Below are 23240 nucleotides of genomic sequence, written 5' to 3' on the forward strand. Positions count from 1 at the left end.
TGTCAGTTTATTCATTAAAAAAATAATGTGTCTTTTAATTATGTTAGACTGTTTGAAAATGTATCTACAATAAAGTTATGTTTAATTTGGATCTCATAATGTAGATTTGATTTTCATTCTCTGAATTAAATCATTCTTGTTTTTTAAAATTTACAAGTACATTTTAAATATTTGTTTTACAAAATATATTTCCAATTTTTAAAATATTTTAAAATACTTTATATAGAATATAAACAAATATTTTTTTAAATATACTACCTCAGGTCCATATAAGAAACATTTTTTAAATATAATATATATAACCACAGTCAAATGCATAATTAATTCCTTATAAAGTATATTAATGAGACATTTTTATCCTACACTTAATGTCCATTAGCAATACAATTCATTCTTGGTTGAACAATAATCCTTTGAATTATGAGTCATGCCATTAAATACCACAAAAATACTTACAATATCTAATTCTATGCTATTTTTAAAATCAAAATACATATTTGTGCATTTATTAATTAAAACTAACCAATTTATCTATTTTTATTAGTTAAACATTTGTTTGTTATACACATAATATTATTGCAGAAAATGAATTGGGTATAATTATCATGAAAAAATTGTTAATCGATATATTATGATTTAGGAATATTCGGATTCCAGGTAAAAATATTAATCTGTGTTTTTTTCTTTACCTAGCGTCCTTGATATCTTTTCTACGGTGAATTAGATATACATGAAAATACCTTTGATAAATTATTTTCATTTTAAATAAATTTGAAAATAGCTATAAGTATAACAGAATTGTCGTGAGTGAAGTATACTTGGTTTTAAACAAACAAAAATTATAAGCACCTTTTAAAATAAAATTATCCTTTGCAATTATAACTAGACAGAAGTTAATTAGTACATACTGATAAAAATAAATAAAATTTTCATTTAATTAAATTTATTATCTAAATCAAACTTAAACGAGTGGCCAATATTGCAAGTTTTGATTTGTTTTAACAACAAAATATGTTTTAAAAGGGACTTTTATTAAACATAAGGAGAGGGCAAAAAAGTCTTTGCGGACAAATATAGAGGCGCGTTTGGAGTTAGAGAAAAAAGGAGTGCCGCGTTGGTAGCATACAACTTAATTCGTCCCCAAATTCGTTCATACCCAAAGAAGGCGAAGGGAGGGTTTTTTGTCTAGCGGAGTAAACACAAGACAAGGCGTGATAGAGTGCGTTTTTGTCTGTGTAGTGAGTGAGAGTCACAGAGTAATTGGGAATTTCAAATATTGGTTAACAAAAAAAAAGAATAAGGGACCGTTGTGTGACTCGACTCGCTCGCGCCATGGAGAAGCAGAATGAGCGACATCACGCCAAGACACTCATCTGTGCCCTCAACCTTCTCTCGCGCGACCTCCCTCTCCCTCCTCACATCCTCAATTCCGTCTCTTCCATCTACCGCAATCATGTAACCTTTTCTTTTTCTCTCTTTCTCTCTCCTTTAGTTTCTCGCCGATTTCGTTTAATCTCGCGTCTGGCTTCGCCGTTTCTTTTGTCCTTTGCGCTCGCTTGTTTTGTTCCTATGTGTGTATGCGATTTGAATTTCGTGCACTCGCTAGCTTCGTCGCAACTTTACTCCATGTGCAAAGTGTTGATTTCCTTTTCGGTTCCGTCGTGTGTTCAACGCCATTTTGTGTTGCAGTTTCCCTATCCGTGCACTTCTGGTGTTGTTTGCTTCTAGATTATTCTGTAACTCAGTTATGTTGTATTGTACCGCTACATTTTTTCTTTGCTTGTAATTTTGTAGTAATTATTGAAATTGTAGGATGATGGAGGCAATTCTGGAGAGGATTTGATGACGGATCTTGAAGATGCACTGTCGAAGCAGCGTCCAAACTGCGAGTCTGGTTTTAAACTGGAGAAAGCAAGGGAAAATCGGTATCGGAGTCAGATTCAGCATCGGTTAGATGAGCTTCAAGGTTAATGATTCTAGTGAAAATGTTTTTGCTTGTTTCCGTGTTGACTTGGTGCCAAATTTAGATTTAATTTGTACATAGTTTCTGGGTGCTTGTTTTGTCTACCCTTGGTGGGGCCAACACTCACACCATGTGCAAAGTCATTAATGATAGTATATGAGGATTTGGTCTTAAAACTGAACTAAGTGACATCATGTGATTCATGTAGCTAACCTCTCATACCAGGATAATGCTGATGTTGTCTAGCTCCTTCACTTTTGTTACCAGTGATTGATGTGATTGCATAATGTTGTTATACTACTAATTATCTTTAGTGGTATGGCTTTTGCAATCCCCATTTACTGAACTAACTATAATTATTACATATATTTCAAAGGTTTATGTGGTTAGGATGATTGCTTTGTCAGGAGGAGAAAAGCCCTCAAACCATTCAGTCTTATTACTTTGTGACCATTATACAACAATTCATTACAATCATAAAATATATTGAGAAATAATCATTCACTTCCTATCAATCATTACTTTCAATTGCCTGGTTGTATTTGGTACCAAAGATCTTACAAATTCTTATGCTTTAGTATGTTTCTCTTCTTGCTGTGAGTCTGCCATGAAGTTATAAATAAATTAAATCAGTGTGTATTAACTATAGTGTATAGTTTAAAAACATGTATATGACTTGAAATTCAAGTCTTATGTTGCTAAACCATATATAGCGTAGCAAACAATATTTGGTTCAGATACCTTTAGATTATAAACTTGTTGCCTATTTAGTGTTTTAAGAGAAGATAATTGAGTCAACTCACCAGATTTGGATGATGTAGTAGTGTCAGTTGCTTCATCATATCAGCTGCATCAAGGAGGATAATCTGTTTCACTTTTCCATCAAACACCTCACTACACCTCAGCACCTAGAAAGACACGTCAATCACCTCATAGAAACACTGACATTTCCCCATATATTTTGATAAGTTTGTTAGTGAGGGTGAATAAAGTATCCTTCTGTCTTTGAAACTTCATTGAAGTGTTTTGAAGTGGCAAGTTATCTCTGACAATGTCTCTTCTAGGACCATATCCATTAAGCAGTAGTTGTCTCTAAGTAAGAGCTCTGACAATTTTACTGAAGAACTGTGTTACTGTGTTGATCCAGAATTGCCTTCAAGCAGGGGAGAGGACCTGCAGACCAAATGCTTGCTTGAACTTTATGGACTAAAGGTAAAATTGATTCTGAAAATTTTCTACAATGCTTAGCTATTGTGAGTCATGTCTAATGATTTGCAAGTCTTACCAAACTTTCACAAATTGAATGCTAATTTTTTTTATAGTAGTTGTCCTGCTTTTTCTTTTAATGCACCTGAAGTGCGACCTAGTTTGACTGGTATAATAAGGCAAAAGTATATAACACCTTTGTAGCTTACTATTTAATGTAATGGAGGTTGAAAAGAATTTATAGTGAGGAAACTTAGTTGATTTTTTACATTTTTTATCAACTGCAACCGAGAAATGACAAAGAATTTTGTCCTTGTTGGCAAGGACTTCTTTTCTGACAGCTTGCAGAGCTTCAGATGAAGGTTCGAACTGATGTGAGTTCTGAATACTGGCTCAATACTAAGTGTGCATTTCCGGACAGGCAACTGTTTGATTGGGGCATGATGAGGCTGCGTCGTCCATTATATGGGGTTGGAGATCCATTTGCCATGGATGCTGATGATCAATTAAGGAAGAAACGGGAAGCTGAGGTAATTTTGTTTTTCAGTGATAAGTATTTTCCCCTCTTACCTTTTGTGTGTTTGAACCTGGTTTCCTACCATGGATATCATGGATTATAGCTGCATATGCAGTTTCTAAGGTTTCATTAATGCAATGAGTTTATATTCACTTATTATCTGACTGTAAATAAAAATATCACAAACATTTTTCACCTGGGATAGGCAAAGAAGGGACACAACTTTCTTTCTTTTATTAAAAACTTTGTAATTTGTAATATCAATTCTTTCTCCAAATGAACAATAACAGTATGATTGACAATTTGAGAAAACAGACTAACGCATCCACACATGCAAGCTTGTGGAGGGACTTGGAAATAAAAAATTATCTGGAATTTCAATTGTTATAGATCATCAGTCATACTTGTACTAGTTAAATACAGAAGACATAGTGTAGTGATTCAGTTTCTATTTCCTGATGTACGCATGGTTTTCCGGTGTCTGAATATGAAATGAAACTACTCTATACAGCTTATCTCATATATAGTTCCTCAAATGCAGAGACTGTCAAGATTAGAAGAAAAGGAGAAAAATCATATAGAGACTAGAACAAGGAAATTTTTTGCAGAAATACTCAACACTGTCCGTGAGTTCCAATTACAAATTCAAGCTTCTTTGAAGAGGAGAAAACAGAGGAATGATGGTGTCCAGGTACAGTTCTTCCCCTTATTTTTCATTTATTATATAAATCATGTATACATATGCGGAAATAGATTTCAAACTTTAGGTATAATGTAACTTTTGGTGTGTCAGAATCAGAAGTTCTTGAGTTATGTGATATTGTACATGGTCAGTTGTGAGAGTCAAAGTCTGCTATGATACATATAGGTTAGTCAAGGTGGCTTACTAGATAAGACTCACTGTTATATAAGTATTACACATTAATAGTTTTTTGATTACTCTCTTCTCTCTAATTCATTAAACATAAACCTGAAACACTTACCATCTTTAAATAATAAGTTATGGTCGAACTTCAATTAAACAAAATAATTAATCTTTAACAAATGATTTTTTTGGTGTGGGGGGTGGGTGTTGAGTTTCAATGCTTCACTCAACTTCTCACTCACTACTTTTGGAATCTCTTGTATTATTTGCCCTCACAACCATCATACCAAAAAGGTGTTGTTGAACATAAACATATAGTTTGAATGGGCTGTCTTTCCGCATATCAATAATCTAATTGATAGACTTACTCTAATTATCAGTGCCCTTCTACTCTGTTGCATACCCTTTATTTCTTTGCAAAACTCCTGTCTATATACTTTTGCGTGGAATATTCATTTGGTTGTCCCTGCTTTCCTTTTCGTCATCCATATAACACTAATAAACTTCAATACTGTTCTTCTGAATGTATTTTTCTCAGTTACTCTTTTTGCGACAAAAGGGTACGAACACGAACGTGTGACTTTCAATAGTGGAGTATTCATCTAATATGATGTTATATTCAATGAATTAATTTAAAATGCAGTTCTTAGTATTCCTATGAATAAAAAGACGACTTTTGCTTGGATATATCATGCTATACCAAGACAATGGAGCCAAGCAAACATCATCTTTTATTCAATGGGTATACTGCCCTGAGAACTACATTTTGAGGTAAAGATTAGTTGACAATAACAAATCTGTTTTGTAAAAAATTAATGATAGGACTTGATAATGTTATATGTGGGATGAAGTGATGGTGAATTTTACTTGTATAGGACAATAAAAAATTCTTCTATATGGTGTAAATCAACTTTGTTTTGGGTTTTGCATTCTGGTCTATATATTGGACTTGTTTCTAGATGGACATAGGTTAGTTGTTATATGCTATTTACAGGCAATGCTGTTAAATAGTAAATACCTGTCTTGTATCCTGATGTCTTTGCTTTTTTGTTTGTATCCTTTATACCAACATCAGGATATATCTCTTGCTGATAAAAAAATCTCCTTTTCCTCCTAAAAATGTGCATCCTATTCAAACTTAGCAGTGGAGTAATAGTGGACAGATCATGGAAGATGTTAGTTATGCTTTGGTACCAAGTTGGAATTAAGGGCTCAAACTGTGTTTGGGAACAAAGGAGAATAGTGCCCAACTAATCAGTGAAAAGACAAGCTAGAATAGAGTAATTGTTAAAATCCAATTCCAAGGTATGGGACTTGAATCCCATGGGATCCGAGTGGAGGTATATAAGGCCTTGGACTCTTAAACTAAAACAACTAGCTTTTGTGGATTGGTCCTCCCAAGCAATGTTGTTAAAATCGCGAGTTTACTCGCAAACACGTATGATTCAACGAGTTTGGAGGAGAAGGCGAGGAGACACGGGCATTGGATTGTGACCTGTGTGGTCGGAGCCAATAGGTGTGCTGCTCAGTGAATTGGAGGATTGTTGGAGTGTCTCGATCCTCCTACTTGTCTCCTTTTTTGCTAGGGTTAGTAAGCAAATTAGAAAGAACCCAAAAAACCAACTCCCAAAACGAACCCGTGACCACGCTTGCCACCGCCCGCTTCGCCGCCATCGCACTCGCCACCGTCGTACTTGACATTGTTCACATTTGCAATTGCTTGTGTTCATTGCTGCTTGTTGCCGCTTGCACTCATCGCTTGCTGCGGCTCACTCTCATTGCTGCTATTCCTCTATGTTCTTCTCTGTTTTTCTCTGTTTGGTGCCTTGTATTATAGTAACATGAAGCTGCCTTGTTTTATAATGGCATGAATCCGTGAAGGTTTAATAATAGGAAGGATTACCTCGAATAGTATAGTAGTTGTTTAATGCATTTTTATGAATTTTCAACCTATGTGTAAGTATTGAATATTATTTTTAATATACCAATAACTCTTATGAGTAGAGTTACGAGTTTTTATCTTCTTTTTTATCCTCTTTTGATCCTTGAGTTTAACAGCATTGCTCCCAAGGTTCTTATGAATAATAAGGAAATATGAATGACAATTCTAGGAGATAATTAAAATATTAAGGGACATAGAACTTGTTAAGAAAAGACTAGTTGTATATGCTCTCAGTGAAATATTATTATTGAGAGAAGATTAGTTGTACCTGTTGTCAGAAAAAAGTACTAAAGCTTAATAAAATTTGTTTTTATGTAGTCTGAAAAGTGGATATATAGGTACAGGTTCTTCTTGATTAAAATTGTGCTATCATCCTTCTAATGTACTCTTTTTGTTAATATACACACACATACATATTGTTGCTGAGTGAAATTACCCCCTCAAGCATTTTCAAAAACTAAAGATCTTCAAGTTGGTATCAGAGTAGGTTTGATCCCGCTTTGTCACTCCAGTCATGTTTCGTCCTTGTTTTCCATTGACAACCATCATTCATTCTCGTCCACGGCTAGTAGTCATTGCCCTCCATCGCCCACGATTGTCGATGACTTTTTGGCAATTTTCTAGTGACTGTTTCGGTGACTATCCAATGAATTCTCTGACGACTTTTCCAATAGCACAATCTGGCAACTATCTTGATGAATATTAAATCTGGTTCAACTTTTCAAGTCTCACCTTGATCTTTACCTCCTATTTGGGTAGCTAGTGTAAGAGTTGTCTCTCTTCTTGAAGACTATCCTCTGCTTTCTACAAATGGCTTTTATAGGTCCAATTTTTCAATTTTTGGAAAACCCATCATCACTACAACAAAACAAAATGGGAAGAATTAGTTGTCATGGTCTGCCTCTATAGGAATGTGGTTCCTAGGTCAAAGATATTATGAATATCTTGAAGTTGAATTTAATGAAGTATCAAACATGATTTCCAACAATGTGCAATGTTGTAGGAGTCAACGGAAGCAAATATGTTGGAGACTCTCAGAACATTCAAAACATGATTCTTATTTTAGAAGAAAACTCAAAGCTAGTTTACTAATGACATTCAACACTTGTATGATCAATTTGAAAGTATCTCAAACAAATTGATCATTATATGATATTATATTTTTCCCTGTTGAGGAGTTCAAGATGTTTATGGGAATTAACTCGTTAGAAGACTTACATGGTGTTGGTTCTTTAGGGTTTTGGATCTAGGTTTTTGAACATGCTTATGATTAGATTCTTACTAGTAAGAGCTTCACTCAATGGGAAATTTAGTAACAAAGACTTCTTCGCATTGCTACTCTTAAGAAGATTGGAGGTACTCCTGATTCTACTTAATCATCTACTATGGTCACCATTCATGCAAATCGTGGAGGGCACAATGGTATAGGTGGTAGTCTTTCTCAATGTTCTTATCGTAAGAGAGAATGGGCCTTGTTTAGGAAACTTGCTACTCCTTGCACGATTTTCCTGAAAAAGCAGTGAATGTTTCGAAGATGGAACATTTGGGGAAAAAGTTCTCTAAAAAGGAATATCAAGAGTATCTTTGCTTAAAGTCCAACAACCTAGCCCGAATTTCTTCAACACCTATGGTTTCAACAACCTATGTTTCTTAATCTATGGATAGTCAAGTTCCATGGATAATTGACTCAAGCGCTTTTGTTTTGATCACTTGTATTGATTCTCTATTTTCTTCCTTGTCTTCTCCTAAACTTTTGTATCTTATTACCTTAGCAAATAGATCTAAGGTTGCTTCCAAAGGAATTGGTCAGGTCTCTCTTTCTTCTCTAAATTTGAATTTTGTTATCTTTTTCCTAAATTTTGACCTTTTGATCTTGTTTCTCTAAGTCAATTGACCAAATTCTTTAACGTTTTGTAGCATTTGATGCTTATTCTTGTTATATACTTGCTATATAGGAATGTAATTGGCGTAGAACATGAATCTCAAGGCATCTACTATCTAGAAACAACTCCTTATGTGTCTTTTTTTGTTGCTCTATCTCTAAAACTTGTTCATGACTGAATAGGACATCCAAACTTATCAAAGTTGAAAATGGCTCGTAGTCTCAACAAATTATGTGTATTAGATTGTGAATCATATCAATTAGGCGAACAGATTTGGTCTTCTTTACCTAAACTATATGAAACAAGATGTAAATATGCTTTTTCCACCATTTATTTAGACATTTCCCTTGTGTTTGGATAAGGAATTTCATAATTTCTAAAATGTTTAAATATATTGAATTTGAATTGATCTCATTTCAAATTGTTTCATTTTTTTTGGATAAGGCAATTCAAATTTATTAAATTTGAATTTTGTTTGTTTGGATAAAATAGAGGAAATAATCGGTTTAGTAATACAACAAGTATTGACATATTTAGTTCTTAATATAATAAGGAAAAAAAGAATAGTTTAAATACAAAAACTTTAATTCAATTAATTTTGTTTGAACTCCATTAATGGTTGAGGTAATTGAGTAAGTGTTTTGTTTTTGGTAATTTTCACATTTTTGTTTATTAAAGAAAAAAATTAACATTAGTATGCAATTAATCTCAAAGGAGACACTAAGGTTTTTAAAGATTTTAAATTTACAAAGCAAAAAAGGAAAGAAGGTAAAGACCTCCTTCAAGGTTAATTGTACATTAACGTTAATTTTCTCTTTATTAAATACAATTGTCAATTATTAAAGACTAAATATGTGTTCAATTACCTTAATCATTAAAGGAGTTCAAATAATTACTTTGTTGTATTGAACCAATTATTACCCGATAAGATATTTCAATTACTACCAAATGCAAAAAATTATTTAAATATCAAGCCATTTTTAGTAATTCAAGAATATCAATATTGATGATTTTTTTTTGGTTGATGTTATTTTTCGATTAAAGTTCATCAAGATGTTTTTAATTGGTATTTATAAAGCTTTTTCTCGATTACTATTATTTAGATTGACATCAATAAGTGTTAATTTTCGTTGGAGCTTTTTATTGACTTTTCAATTGATGTCAACTAAATAATCCCCCCAATTGACATTGGTAAAAAACGATCATTGTTAATGTTTGCTTTCCAGTTAGCATTTGAAAAACAAATCCTATCAAACTATTGGCAAAGAAAAGCATTGATGTTGATAATAAAAATATAATCATTGCATATATCTATGAAAGAATAACTACTCAATGTATTAACAGAAAAAATCTAGTTCACATCGGCTAAAAGTAGTCTTCCCAACATCCAAAAAAAATCTTGACTAATATCGAGCAAGAAATAACAATTATCTACAACAACCAGTACAACAAAAATATTCAACAATTTAAATAAAAAAATAACTTTTATCAACATGAATAAAAAAAAAATCCTAGTCGGCATCAACAAAAATGTGGTCATCCTAACAATGTCTCAATTTTAGTCTAAGTTGACCACCTTTTAACCAAAATTGAGTTAATGAGAGAATACTAAGAAAAAACACATGAATTTAAAATTATCTAATATTAAGTAATCCAATTACTAATAAAATTTTAATTTCTTGTAAAAAAAATTATCCAAACAACATATTTTTGTTATAAAACATTTCAAAGTCTCTATAAAATGAATTACCCTTGTAAAGTTATCTATTTAAAGACACTAGTATTAGGGTATAAGTCGTGTCACGTCTTTTGGGTTTAGATATTTTTTTACTTTTAGAGATGAATATTCTTGATGTACTTTAGGTATATTTAATGAAAGATTGATCTCAACTTTTGTCTATTTTTGTGTCCTTTAATGAGATAAAAAATGAATTGAAAAAATTTAAGTGAATGAATTGAAAAATAATTAAAAAAATTTAAGTGACAATGCTAAAGAATACATTTCTTATACACTCTCTCTTTATCCTTACAAGGAATCTTTCATTAGTTCACACGACCACACACACCACAAAAAAAATGGAACAAGAAGAAAAAATAGGCATCTAGTTGAAATTGCATGAACCTTGTTAGTCAATGCTAATATCCCTATTCATCATTCGAATGATGCAATTCTCACTACCTTCTTCCTAATAAATAGGATGCCTTCTTCGTCTCTTCAAAATAAAATCCCTCATTCAATCATTTTTTGTGATGAGTCATTTTTTATTATACTTGCATTGTTCATGATTTGTTTTGAGGCACATACAACCTTTCTGCAAGGACCATCAAAAGTATTTTTCTTGGATACTCACGTCTTCTAAAGATGGTTATTGATACTGCATTTCAGTTGTGTCACATTCTTTGAAGAAACCCCATTATTTTCTTCTTCCTTGGAAGATTCCAATTCTCTTCAACAAATCTTACCCATTCCGTCCTTCAACCCACCTATGTTTGTCTTGAGTCTTCTAATCAAGAAATCCAAAATAATTCTCCAATTGACAATTTAATAGGACCATCTCCTCTAAATACTTACGAATATAGGACACAAGATTGATTCTCAATTTTATGTTCTTCTCAATTAGTCACCATACAATGGATCCCAAGGATTCAAATTTTGGTTGGCCAATAGATCTACTTGGAATCACCATCCTATTTCTAACTTTCTTATTTATCATCGCTTGGCTTCTTATCTCTCCTTTATATTGTTTGACCAATATATTCTATTTGTCTCCATTACCATTCCCTAAAATATTTGTGAAGCACTTCATATTTCTGGATGTCAACAAGTTATGTAGAGAATTGAATGCAATGGTACTTTGGAGTTGTTGTAAAGCTAGATCAGTGCCAAAAGATTATCCTCAAATCTATGACCTTGATTGCTGTGACATTTTTTCTCCTCTGGCCAAAATCATCACAACTCGTCTCATTCTTGCTATGGTTGCTTTCAAACACTAGCATCTTCATCATCTTGATATTAAAAATGCATTTCTTCATAGTGAACCTTAAGAAGAAATTTATATGGAGCAATCTTATGGTTTTGTTGCTTAAGAGGAGTCTGGTTTGGTTTGCAAGCTTTGTCAATCTCGCTATGGTTTGAAGCTATTCTCACAGGCATGTTTTGGGAAATTGATTCAGATATTGCAAAGTGTTGTTCTTCATAGTGAAGCAAATTATTCAATTTGGTAGGTGAAGCTATTTATGTAGTAGTTTATGTTGGTATTATCATCGAAAATTATCTTGCTAATATTTCTTTTTTGTAACATCTTTTATTCAATCACTTTCTACTAAAGATCTTGGTAATCTAGAATACTACATTGGAATTACTCCAATCTAGAGAAGTATTGGAGGTTAGGTGGTAAACTCTGTTGGATTGAGCGTTTGCTGCTAGTCCAAAAGTTATAACTAGTAGTCAAAGCGTAGAGCATAGCAATTCAAGCGTCATGATTTGATTGTGAGTTGGCCCACATGATTTCCACCGTGTCACCTGCAACAATCTTTTCCTTAACAATTGTCATACTGGGAATCGAACTTGTGACTTTGGCTCTGATACTAGTTGTTGGATTGAGTGTTTACCACTTGGCCAGAAGCTATAGCTAATAGTCAGTGCACAACTCCTACTTAAAAGCGTAACTGTCAAGCGCTATGATTCAAATGTGACTTGGTCCACCTAACCTCCACCATAGGACAATTGATGTCACTTGCAACAACCTTACTATAACTAGACCCAATTTTTCTTTGCAGTTTTGAAAATTAGTCAGTTTAAGCAAGCTCCTCATATTGATGATTGAAATGCAATGGGTCTTTAGTTAGGGGTTCTTGTATGAAGATAAAGGAGATACTTAGGTAAATGGGTATTGTGATGCAAATTGGGTAAGATCCATTGGGAGGAAGTGTTGTTTCTTGAAGAAGAGAGAAACAAGGTGTAATTGCTCAATCTAGTTCTAAAGCAAAATATTGGGTTATGGCCTTGGCTACTATTGCACTTGTCTAGATTAAGCAACTTCTTCAAGAGTTAAAGTTTTGTGAAGTCTGGCAAATTAGGCTATATTCTAATGATCGAGTAGTTCTTCACGTTGTCCCTTACCCAATGTTTCAAGAGAGGACTAAACATATGGAAATTGATAGTCATTTTGTTCATAATAAAGTGTTGTCCAAGGAGATTGTTACTTAATTAGTTAGTTTGAATGATCAACATTCAGACATCCTAACAAAATCTTTAAGAGGTCCAATAATTCAATTTATTTGTTCCAAGCTTGGTGCATTCAATTTGTGTGTTCCAACTTAAGGGGGAGTATTAAGAAAATAATAGTTGTATCTGCTGTCAAAAAATAGTCTTGTAAAGCTTTATAAAAGCTGTTTTTTTATGTAGTCTGAAAAGTCAACATATATAGGTACAGGTTCTCCTGGTCTGAACTTGTCCTATCATCCTTCTCATGTGCTCTTTTTTGTTAATATATACACATATACCTACAACACACACATATAAACCACTCAACCATTTTCAGCAACTCTAAATCTTCAAGTGAACTTATCTTAAGATATAATCAAGATGAGATTGGATATTTTTCATTTATTCTAACATTATACATGAATTTTGTGAACTTCGTATTAACTTTCTTTCACCTAGTGAAATTTGATTTTGCAAGTGCCAATTGCTTATATAATTTCTCTCTCTCTTCCTGAATTTCTCCTAAACTGTCTTGTTTCCTTGTTGGACTTAAATAGAAATTGAATTTTTTCTGAATTTTGATTTAGTTGGATCTTTCCTGTCAAAATTCATTGAGCTAGTGCCATGGTAATGTAGATAAATGATAACAAACTATGCTCTTCTTGGTAATTAATTTATAGAATTTAATTGATAGTAATTTGAAACACATCTATGATCTATCTTGTTGAGAGATGTAAACATGTGATGAGAGGCAAGTTGTAGAGAAATCTCAAACATGATACAAGGTGTCTAGAGAGCATTCAAAGGAAAGTAATGATTCTGACATAATGACCCCAGTTGAAATTCCAAAACATTGGAAGAGTTTTGAGGGGAATAGGTTAGGAAATGGATATAGAAAGAGATAAACGAGGTTGCAAAAGTAAATTTAGAGAATAGCAATTTAGTGTAGTCATAGGATTTTCAGCACTGCAGAGGACCAAGTATTTCGTACACTTACAGTGTTGTGTTGTGTTATTAGTTATGCAATAACACTTTCTGTGTCTATCTCTGTCCATATATCATTTATCACATACATCTCATACTAGTTATACAATTTGTTGTATAAGTTGTACAGATAATTGTTCTGAAATGCTCACATATATAACTGGTTATATTGCAAATTTCTTACTCCTTAGAACATTGTTTATTTCAGAAATATGATGAATATTATTTATAGTTGCTGTGTCTTTTTCAGTTCCTGGCAAGTTCATTTTAGATTAATTTTTTGCTCTTCATTGTGGGTTAAGATATAACTTATCAAGAGTTTTTATTCTCATAAATATTTTTGCAGGCATGGCATGGAAGGCAAAGACAAAGGGCAACTCGGGCAGAGAAATTGAGGTTCCAAGCCTTGAAGGCTGATGATCAAGAAGCCTACATGAGAATGGTGAAAGAGAGTAAGAATGAGAGATTAACTTTGCTTCTTGAAGAAACAAATAAACTACTTGTAAATTTAGGAGCAGCTGTTCAACGTCAAAAGGACAAAAAATATTCAGATTTTGAGCCATTGGAAGATTCTGAAGCTGATTTACCAGAGTCAGATGCTTTAAAGAATGGAATTTCTAAGGATTCACCTGTTGATGAAGATATGGATATGATGGATTCTGATCATAATGGGGATTCCAGTGATTTACTTGAAGGTCAGCGGCAATACAATTCTGCCATACATTCAATTCAAGAAAAGGTAAGTACTGATGGATCCCTTAATCTTGGAGAAAAAATGCATAGTTTTTCTACACAATTTTCATGCTTTGTTAAACTTATTTCTTACTGGACATTTACCATAATAGCTTATATGGGAAAATAGGTGCCTGGTTTCTATTTGGGGTAATGCCTTGTCTTTTAAAGGGGTTTCCTTTAGACATAATTGAGGAAATGTCAACTGTGCCTCATTGATATCTTATTTTCTCTGTTTTTTTTATAGTGTCTTTAGGAGGATTTCTTCTTCTCCAAATGTATTGAATAATTTCCCGTTTTTATGAGTTTCTTCTTTTTGAGGAAAAGAAAATAAAAAGTTACTCCTTATTAGTTGTTTCTAAGTAAAAGTTTAGCAGCACAATGGAAAATATAACCCACTTAGTTGTTTACAGGTGACTGAGCAACCGTCTATACTTCAAGGTGGAGAGTTAAGACCATACCAGATAGAGGGGCTCCAATGGATGCTTTCTTTGTTCAATAACAACTTAAATGGAATTTTGGCTGATGAAATGGGGCTTGGGAAGACGATACAAACAATTTCGCTTATAGCATATCTTATCGAAAACAAGGGTGTTACCGGTCCCCACTTGATTGTTGCTCCAAAGGCTGTTCTGCCAAATTGGGTCAATGAATTCACAACATGGGTTCCTAGGTATGCCCAGAGCAGACATTGTAAATTATTTCTTTCCCTCTTCGGAGGGGGAGAGGAGATATATTATATCTGTTTGTGAACTTTGCACATCATATTCACTTTTAATTTCCAAAACTCAAATCACGTGTGCCTTTTCTTTCTGATTTAGCATCACAGCTATTCTTTATGATGGTCGGCTGGATGAGAGGAAAGCAATGAAGGAAGAGTTGTCAGGGGAGGGGAAATTCAATGTTTTATTAACACACTATGATCTTATAATGAGAGATAAAGCATTTCTCAAGAAAATTCAATGGAAGTACTTGATTGTGGATGAAGGTCATCGGTTGAAAAACCACGAGTCTGCTCTGGCAAGAACCTTGGACAATGGGTATGATTCTAGACAACATATATTTATGACATGGATTAATATGTATACTTCCCTAAAATTCTTGGTTATGATATCCATCTATTTTATTTAAAACAACTCTGAACAGTCCTGACAACTGTACTGAACTAGAAAAAAGATATAGTGAATAAAAATTGATATATTTCATAACATGTAGATGGTCAAAGTATTCAATGGTTAACTCAATTCATTACATGATAGTGTTGTGCTACTCAGGTGGTTTAGATCCTCTCTTCTCTAATTCTTAAATTTTTGGGTGCAGCTATCACATCCAACGAAGACTTCTGTTGACTGGTACCCCAATTCAGAACAGTTTGCAGGAGTTGTGGTCTTTGCTTAATTTTCTCCTTCCAAACATTTTTAACTCAGTTCAAAATTTCGAGGACTGGTTTAATGCCCCCTTTGCAGACCGAGTTGATGTCTCCCTCACTGATGAGGAACAACTATTGATCATCCGCCGTCTGCATCAAGTGTGTTTCTCTCTTTTCTAGTTTCCTATACTCATGCTCTTTTCCCCTCTTCTCTGATGTGTTTCATTCCATCTTCAGGTAATAAGGCCTTTCATATTAAGAAGGAAAAAAGATGAGGTGGAAAAATTTCTTCCTGGGAAATCTCAGGTCATACTCAAATGTGATATGTCGGCTTGGCAGAAAGTATATTATCAACAAGTTACTGATGTAGGCAGAGTTGGGTTGGATAATGGTTCGTGTCTATTTCTTGTCTTCCCTAATTCACTTCTCCTTTTAGCCACATAAAAATGTACATTTCTTCTCATACTTTCTTTGGTTTTGGATATTCATATGCTAAAGGTAGTCATCTTATTCCCCTCTCGCACTTGTTGCCTCCATTGCTGGTTCTCAAACTATGAATTTAGTTTTATTTTCAACATGCTTGTGAAATAAGTTGAACACATCCTTTTGGAAGTAAATCAAGAGCCTATTCCCCTCAGTTCCATATATATATATATATATATATATATATCCCTTATTAATATGTTTTGCCAGTTGCAACTTTGTTATGAATTGGTGAAATATGACCATTTGCTACTTCAACGTAAATGTGGCTTTCAATCACCACCTATTATTCTTGTCTTCCTTTTTACTAAAAAATATTACCCAGCCTTGTAACTTGTTTCACATCCCTATATGACTGTGTGGTTTCTTAGAACTTCCTAACAATTTTCCCCCAAAATGTATATTTTACAGGTTCTGGAAAATCAAAAAGTCTACAAAACTTAACAATGCAACTCAGAAAGTGTTGTAACCATCCCTACCTATTCGTGGGAGATTATGATATGTATAATCGAAAGGAGGAGATTGTTAGAGCATCAGGTAAGTTTGAACTTCTTGACCGTTTGCTCCCAAAACTTCGCAGAGCTGGTCACAGAGTCCTCCTTTTCTCACAAATGACTCGACTTATGGACATTCTTGAAATTTATTTGCGACTTCATGATTTTAAGTATCTTAGACTTGATGGCTCAACAAAAACTGAGGAAAGAGGCAATCTTCTAAGGAAATTTAATGCTCCGGAGTCCCCATTCTTTATGTTTCTCTTGAGCACCCGTGCTGGAGGTCTTGGTTTGAACTTGCAAACAGCAGATACTGTTATAATCTTTGATAGCGATTGGAACCCGCAAATGGATCAACAAGCCGAGGACAGAGCACATCGCATTGGACAGAAAAAGGAAGTTAGGGTTTTTGTGTTGGTTAGTGTAGGATCAATTGAGGAGGTGATTCTAGAGCGTGCAAAACAAAAGATGGGCATTGATGCCAAAGTCATCCAAGCAGGACTTTTCAACACAACTTCGACAGGTTTGTAGTTTGTAGTACTTGTGCCGTGTCCTGTAAATATCTATCAATTGTTATTTTGCCTAAATGGGGATGGGGAGGCGAGATTTTTTCTTTCACTGCTTCATAACAAGGAGTACATTTATACCAGCAAATTGCTGCCTAATCTTTGTAACCTTCATCTAGCAATCCGCTTATAGTATGCATTTATGTGTTTAACCGTCACTAGAGCTATGAACTGATTACCTGGATAAGTAGTCCTTAATCTTGGACTCTTATTTGTTTGAAAATCGATTTTATTACATGTCAATAGTTTGAAGATTTAAAATTTCAATTGGAATCAGTTAATTATTCCATGCAACTGTGTTTACCATGTCCTTGCTCCTTAGGTCGTATTGCTAAATGGTGAAGATTATTTGAACCAGTTATATTTTGGTTTGTGCAGCCCAGGACAGAAGAGAAATGTTAGAAGAGATTATGCGCAGAGGTACAAGCTCACTTGGGACAGATGTGCCGAGTGAGAGAGAAATTAACCGCCTTGCTGCTCGATCTGATGAGGAATTTTGGCTGTTTGAGAAAATGGATGAAGAGAGAAGACAAAAGGAAAATTACAGATCCCGTCTCATGGAAGAGCACGAATTGCCAGATTGGGTATATTCTCCAATTAACAAGGATGATAAGTCCAAAGATTTCAACAGTGCTGTCACTGGAAAGCGGAAAAGAAAAGAAGTGGTATATGCAGATACATTGAGTGATCTGCAATGGATGAAGGCTGTGGAGAACGGGGAAGACATGTCAAAGTATTCTGGAAAAGGAAAAAGAAGAGACCACCTCTCATCTGACAGCATTGCACAAGCCAGTGATAGCACAGTAGTAGCAGAAGAAAGTTTAGAGTTGAGGACTGAAAGTGTTCCTATGGCAAACGATCGCACGAGTGAAGATAGTTTCCATGTGACCCCTTCAAAGAGATTCAAATCTGAAGGAACAAATTTCCTGAAAAATGCATACGAAGATGTTGGAACTGGTTTGAACCACCACATGTTATCATGGAATACCCACAAAAAGAAGAGGTCAAGTTTTCTTGGCCAGGGTTCATTATCTGATGCCAGAGGGCATTCTTCAAACGGAAGAGCAAACTGGAACTGATTTGAGGTTAATTAGTCCTGGCCTATGGGTGCCAGAATTTTGCACAACTATTGAATGTGATTCTGCATGAAGATCTTGCAAAAATGACAAGGAACTTTAGTGTATTATGCGTAGATTTTTCTATTATGTATGCAACATCCATATTTAGCTAAAGAAGTTAATGAAAGAAAGTATTCAAGGTTAAGTTATACTCTATTTTGTTGCTGTATGCTTTAATTGCACTATTTTTCCTTGAGAAAATAGTCTAACCAGATGTTACGTAATTACAAATTGATAACTGAAGGTATGTTTAGTTTTGCCTCACGTTTAGATTTTTTATTCAAATTTTCACGTTTACAGCGAAACAACAAAATATAGCTTTGTTGGTTTCAATGCAAAACCAAAAAAGTTCATTAAATTTTTTACTTACTAACTTGAAAAGCTATAATGATTGATTGATTTACAATATAAACATTGTATATAAATTAATTTACAATGGCAAATTTTATTATTTTGCAAGTTATGGATAAACACTTCATTAAAAAAAGATTGATTCCTCTCTTCCATCCCCCAAAATTACAAGCTTTATTATTTTCATTATCCGTAAACAGGGTCTAAAATTAACCGTTTCAATATAATATTCAACTTCAACAAATTTGACACTTGGACATCATATTTTTTCATTGATGATTTTACTGTATTTCTTATGATTGATTTTTTTTATACTATGCATTAAGTCATAGGCTTAAGCCGACAATTTTGTTAAAAAAAGAATTTTATGTTAGAATTATATAATGATTTACCCTTTATTCAGTTGCAAAGAAGAAAAATTAAAAAGTGAGAAAAGAACAAAAAATGTAGTGTAAAAATTATATTTCTTCCATGTTCAGAGAAAGTGAATAAAAATAAACGAAAATTGTCATTTTTTAAAATAAGAGATGAAAGACGAGGATGAATTTTAAAAATATGAACCTTGTGAATATGATCGGTTGAATAACCAATAGATATTTAAATAACCAAATAGTGAAAACCTTTAGAGGACAATAATAGTTGACATCTGTTCATTCTCTTTACATCTAATAAGTTCTACCGTTAAGAAAATGAAACCATCAAAATTAGACCACAAATTAACCCTGTATATTCATAATAGGATTAATTATTTGTGTTCAAGAAGGAAAGGTGCATTAGCTCCCGTAAACAGCTCCTAGTACAACATATCATCTCATCATAAGCGGAATCATATGTAAAACAAAATAACACAGCATCGATTACAAGATGTCATTACACTAATGACTGCTAGGATGCAACTGAAAATAATAAAATCTACCTTAATGAAATCAAACTATGAAAAGAAACACTAAAAACAAGGTTTTCGATACATACTGCAGACATTTTATGTCCCGTCGATGATTTCTGCTGTCAATTGATAGAACTGTAAGTTACACAAGAGTTGCTTGAGCAGCAGAACATGAAAGTACTTTAACTGCTTCAGTTCAATCAACTACAAGGTTCTTCATTTTAGATTCCAGTTCATCCGCACTACCTTCTTCAGATTCTTCATCCATGTCTCCTCCATCCGGGTCATTTTCGTCTAATGGACCAAGCTTGTCAGGAGAACTTTTAAAGATATCCGTCAACTCCTCAATGCCTTCATTGGAAATGAAATTCCCATCAATATTGAGAAGTTTGAAATCAGCCTTTTGCACCACAGTCACAGCCAATTGTTGAGCCCCGTCCCTGGTTATTTGGTTGGCACTTATATCAACTTCCTTTAACTGGGCATGACCTTCTATGGCTTTACTTATCAGGTTGGCACCTTCATCCTTGAGTTCATTCTCAGAGAGGTTCAACTTAGACAGAAACTGCTTTGCTGCTATGCAGGCTGCAATTGCAGGAGCAGCATCAGCTGTAATGTCATTCCCACTCAACTCTAAAACTTCAAGTTGAGGTGCTGACTCCTTAAGAGCATCAACTATAGCAATTGCACCATCATCTTCCAAGTTCAGGTAGCTCAGGTATACCTCTCTTAGCTCTGTGTGCTTGGAAAGAGCTTTACTAAGAGAAATCCCACCTTCAGTGCCTAACATGTTGTCTCGTAGATCAAGCTTCTTCAGATGGGTACAATTCCCTAAAGCATCAGACAAGGCAACTCCACCCTCAGTGCCTATCCTTGTGGAGGAACAACGAAAATCCTCCAATGAAGGAGAACGCTTCACAACCTCAGCTATAGCTAGTGCCCCTTCATCTCCAGTCATATTATTATGAAAATGAAGAACTTTGAGTTTCTCTGTGAAAGGAATCAACTCACAAACTGCTTGAGCAGCTTCCTTTGAGATGCCATCATTCATCAGATAAAGCTCCTCCAAGCATTTCTGCGATTTCAAAAGTGCTCCAAATGCTCTGACACCTTTTTCACCTAATGCATTGTCCGAGAGGTTCAAGGACCTCAAGACACTGCCTTCAAGGGCAGTAGAGAATATTTTCATGACATCAAGAGCTTCTGCTTCTGGTCTTCCAGCAATGAAATCTGATAGATCTACTTCCCTAAACTGGTCCTTGAGGGAAGTGAGAATGGGCGCAGCAACTTGTGCTGCTCCTAACCCAAAGCTTCTGTTGCTAAAGCATATCTTGGTGAAAGAATTCCCTGGATCCTTCAATGGACTTAAAAGTTCCTGTGCCTCGTCTCCTTCAATGAATGCCCGTTTGCCTTTAGATATATCAAAAACAGATTCATGAGGCGTAGTGGTATGAACTGATGTCACCACTTCATCCTCCTTTTTACCAGGTCCTCTTTTGAGAACATCAAGGAGGAGCTTACTACATTCTTTGGCATAAAGCTGGACCGCAGAACCTCCATCACCATCTGGCTCTTTCTCATAGTTTAGGTCCGCTGTTGCAAAAGCCACATCCTCAATCCTCTTTGCATTCTTCTCAGCCTCTTCCTTGTCCAAAGTTCCATACTTCTGTGTGAAAAGAGATTTAGTAGTCAGATTGTTGGTCATCCTCTCCACAAGGGTCTGTCTAGTGTTCTGACTAGGAGGCCATAATTTGATTGAAAATGATCTCTGCTGCGAATTCAGCTCCATGGCAATGATACCTACAAGAACAAGTAGTGGTGTAAGTATATATATGGAACATTTGAGGATACGTAACAAGAACAGAAATTAGTTCATCAAAACTTGTAAGAGAAAACATTTTTTAAACAATGTTATTCACAGATGCATATCCCCAATATGGTATCGGCCCTTCAGACAGAATAAAACACTGTAGATGTCAAACCGAAAATACAATTGAAGAGATATACCAGTTAAGTCACTAGTTTTAATATTGTCGTCTTTATTGAAGGTCCCACGCTCTAATTGTTGAGGACAACTTAACACAAATTAAAGTTTTGAATGAATAAGAAAAATATTTCGCTGAACAGGTCAGTAAATAGGAACAGAAACATAAGAAATTCCCTCCCTAAAATAATTGCCGTGACAAATATCATAAAAACGCAACATTGACTGCAAAACCAAAGTAGGACACTTTCTTTCCATTTCAATAATAAACTCTTGATGAAACTAATCAAACATTCAAAGCATGATGAAACATGAAAAGGGTTAGAGAGTTTATAAAGGAAACATAGCAAAACATGTAATGAATGCGTGTACGGGGATGTTTTCTCGGAAGAGAAGAGAACACCCATAAAACCGTCGACAGCAATAAATAACCGACAAACAGTATGGTTTGGTTCATTTCACCCACAAATCAAATCCACCCTAATAAAAATCTCAGCTTTAAGCTAGAAATGCAACAGATCTGGCACTATGCAAAGCTACAGATTTTAAACGCAACTTTGAAAGCCATTGGAGAAAGCGCAGGGAACTGGGAACAGGATAAACAAAAATAGAGAGACAAGTTTAACAAACCGCACAAAGTCGGGAACAAAAACCTTATACATGAGAAAAGGGTACCTCTTTTTCCGTTGATCTGAGGATTAGTCCTCTACTGCAGTTCACTCTGCAGTTTCGCACAATCCTTTAATTTGAATGGTAGAAGCGTAGAGTGAGAGAGGAGAGAGGAGAAAGGAGGAGGAGGGAAAAGTTAATGATGCTAAAGAAAAGGATCAAAGAGAGTACTTTTGTTGGCACCAAAAACAAAAGTGTTGTTTTTGAAAGTGGCATGCCATTGGTTGTCATTATAATCCCCAACCCTAAAGAAACCTGACAACAAAATTTGAATTTGTGGATACTCCTCTAACAACCACCTAATTTTAACAACAGAATCTTGTTTCCATTCATATATTTTTTTTTTTATCAGCAACATCACTATTAGGTAAGGTGTGAAAATTTGTAAATTCAGTTTTTAAAATTTTATTTAATTTTTGAATTTATAAAAGAAGTTCAATAACTACTTTCTGCTAAGTTTTATTAAATCACTTTTTAATTACATTGTAATTTTAATAATCAATTTTATATTAAATTGGAGTTCTTTTTGTTATTAAGTTATAATATTTAAATCAATTTATAGCTTTTACATATTTAAAAAATAAATCAGATTTTTTTCATTTATTAAATAATTAATTTAACAATGTTTCACACATTTAAACAGTGATTTACTCTTTTTAATCTATCAAAATGAATTTAGTTATGTTACTCCTTATAATTTAATTAATTGGTTATGAGTGAACTTCGTTTATCATATATATATATATATATATATATATATATATATATATATATATATATATATTATCTTCATGATTCAAATATACTTCTAATATTTTTTACCTAAACATTCGTATGATATGTCATCTTATATTTTTAATATCAATTGAACGTATTAACTTAACTTCTAGGTTTTTCCATCTATCATTACCAATATTTTTTATTATGACTTCATTTTAACATTTTTTAAGAAATTTATTAATAATTAAAAAGAACAATAGACAATATTAGCTTATTAAGTTTAGTTTAATACATTATAACA

At 33.9% G+C, this 23240-nt stretch overlaps 2 protein-coding genes across 6 annotated transcripts; one reads left to right on the plus strand and one right to left on the minus strand.

The window, feature by feature from the left end:
* The first annotated feature begins 1047 nt into the window (after window positions 1-1047).
* LOC137827758 (putative ATP-dependent DNA helicase CHR12) lies at window positions 1048-18478 on the plus strand. Of its 3 annotated transcripts, none has more exons than XM_068634064.2 (12): window positions 1048-1455; window positions 1813-1966; window positions 3111-3175; window positions 3511-3699; window positions 4228-4377; window positions 13914-14306; window positions 14713-14972; window positions 15121-15339; window positions 15620-15827; window positions 15906-16059; window positions 16563-17168; window positions 17590-18478. In XM_068634064.2, exons 1-12 carry the CDS (start codon window positions 1333-1335, stop codon window positions 18288-18290), a joined length of 3222 nt encoding a protein of 1073 aa, XP_068490165.2. In that variant the 5' UTR covers window positions 1048-1332; the 3' UTR covers window positions 18291-18478. The 3 variants fall into 3 exon arrangements, with proteins under 3 accessions (XP_068490165.2, XP_090161008.1, XP_090161009.1); XM_090304882.1 differs by having other exon boundaries at window positions 1123-1455; window positions 3494-3699; XM_090304883.1 differs by having other exon boundaries at window positions 1125-1455; window positions 15129-15339.
* A 906-nt stretch (window positions 18479-19384) lies between these two features.
* Window positions 19385-22529, minus strand: RANGAP2 (RAN GTPase activating protein 2). 3 transcript variants are annotated; one of them, XM_068635433.2, is made up of 2 exons: window positions 22226-22529; window positions 19385-21366 (listed from the first exon to the last, which is right to left on the minus strand). In XM_068635433.2, the coding sequence occupies exon 2, from the start codon at window positions 21353-21355 to the stop codon at window positions 19763-19765; it is 1593 nt and encodes a 530-aa protein (XP_068491534.2). In that variant the 5' UTR covers window positions 21356-21366; window positions 22226-22529; the 3' UTR covers window positions 19385-19762. The 3 variants fall into 3 exon arrangements, with proteins under 3 accessions (XP_068491534.2, XP_090160511.1, XP_090160512.1); XM_090304385.1 differs by having other exon boundaries at window positions 22204-22366; XM_090304386.1 differs by lacking the exon at window positions 22226-22529 and adding an exon at window positions 22107-22130.
* Window positions 22530-23240: the final 711 nt, after the last annotated feature.

Source organism: Phaseolus vulgaris, chromosome 7, assembly GCF_051622355.1.
Source record: "Phaseolus vulgaris cultivar YP4 chromosome 7, ASM5162235v1, whole genome shotgun sequence".
Classification (NCBI taxonomy): Eukaryota; Viridiplantae; Streptophyta; class Magnoliopsida; order Fabales; family Fabaceae; genus Phaseolus; species Phaseolus vulgaris.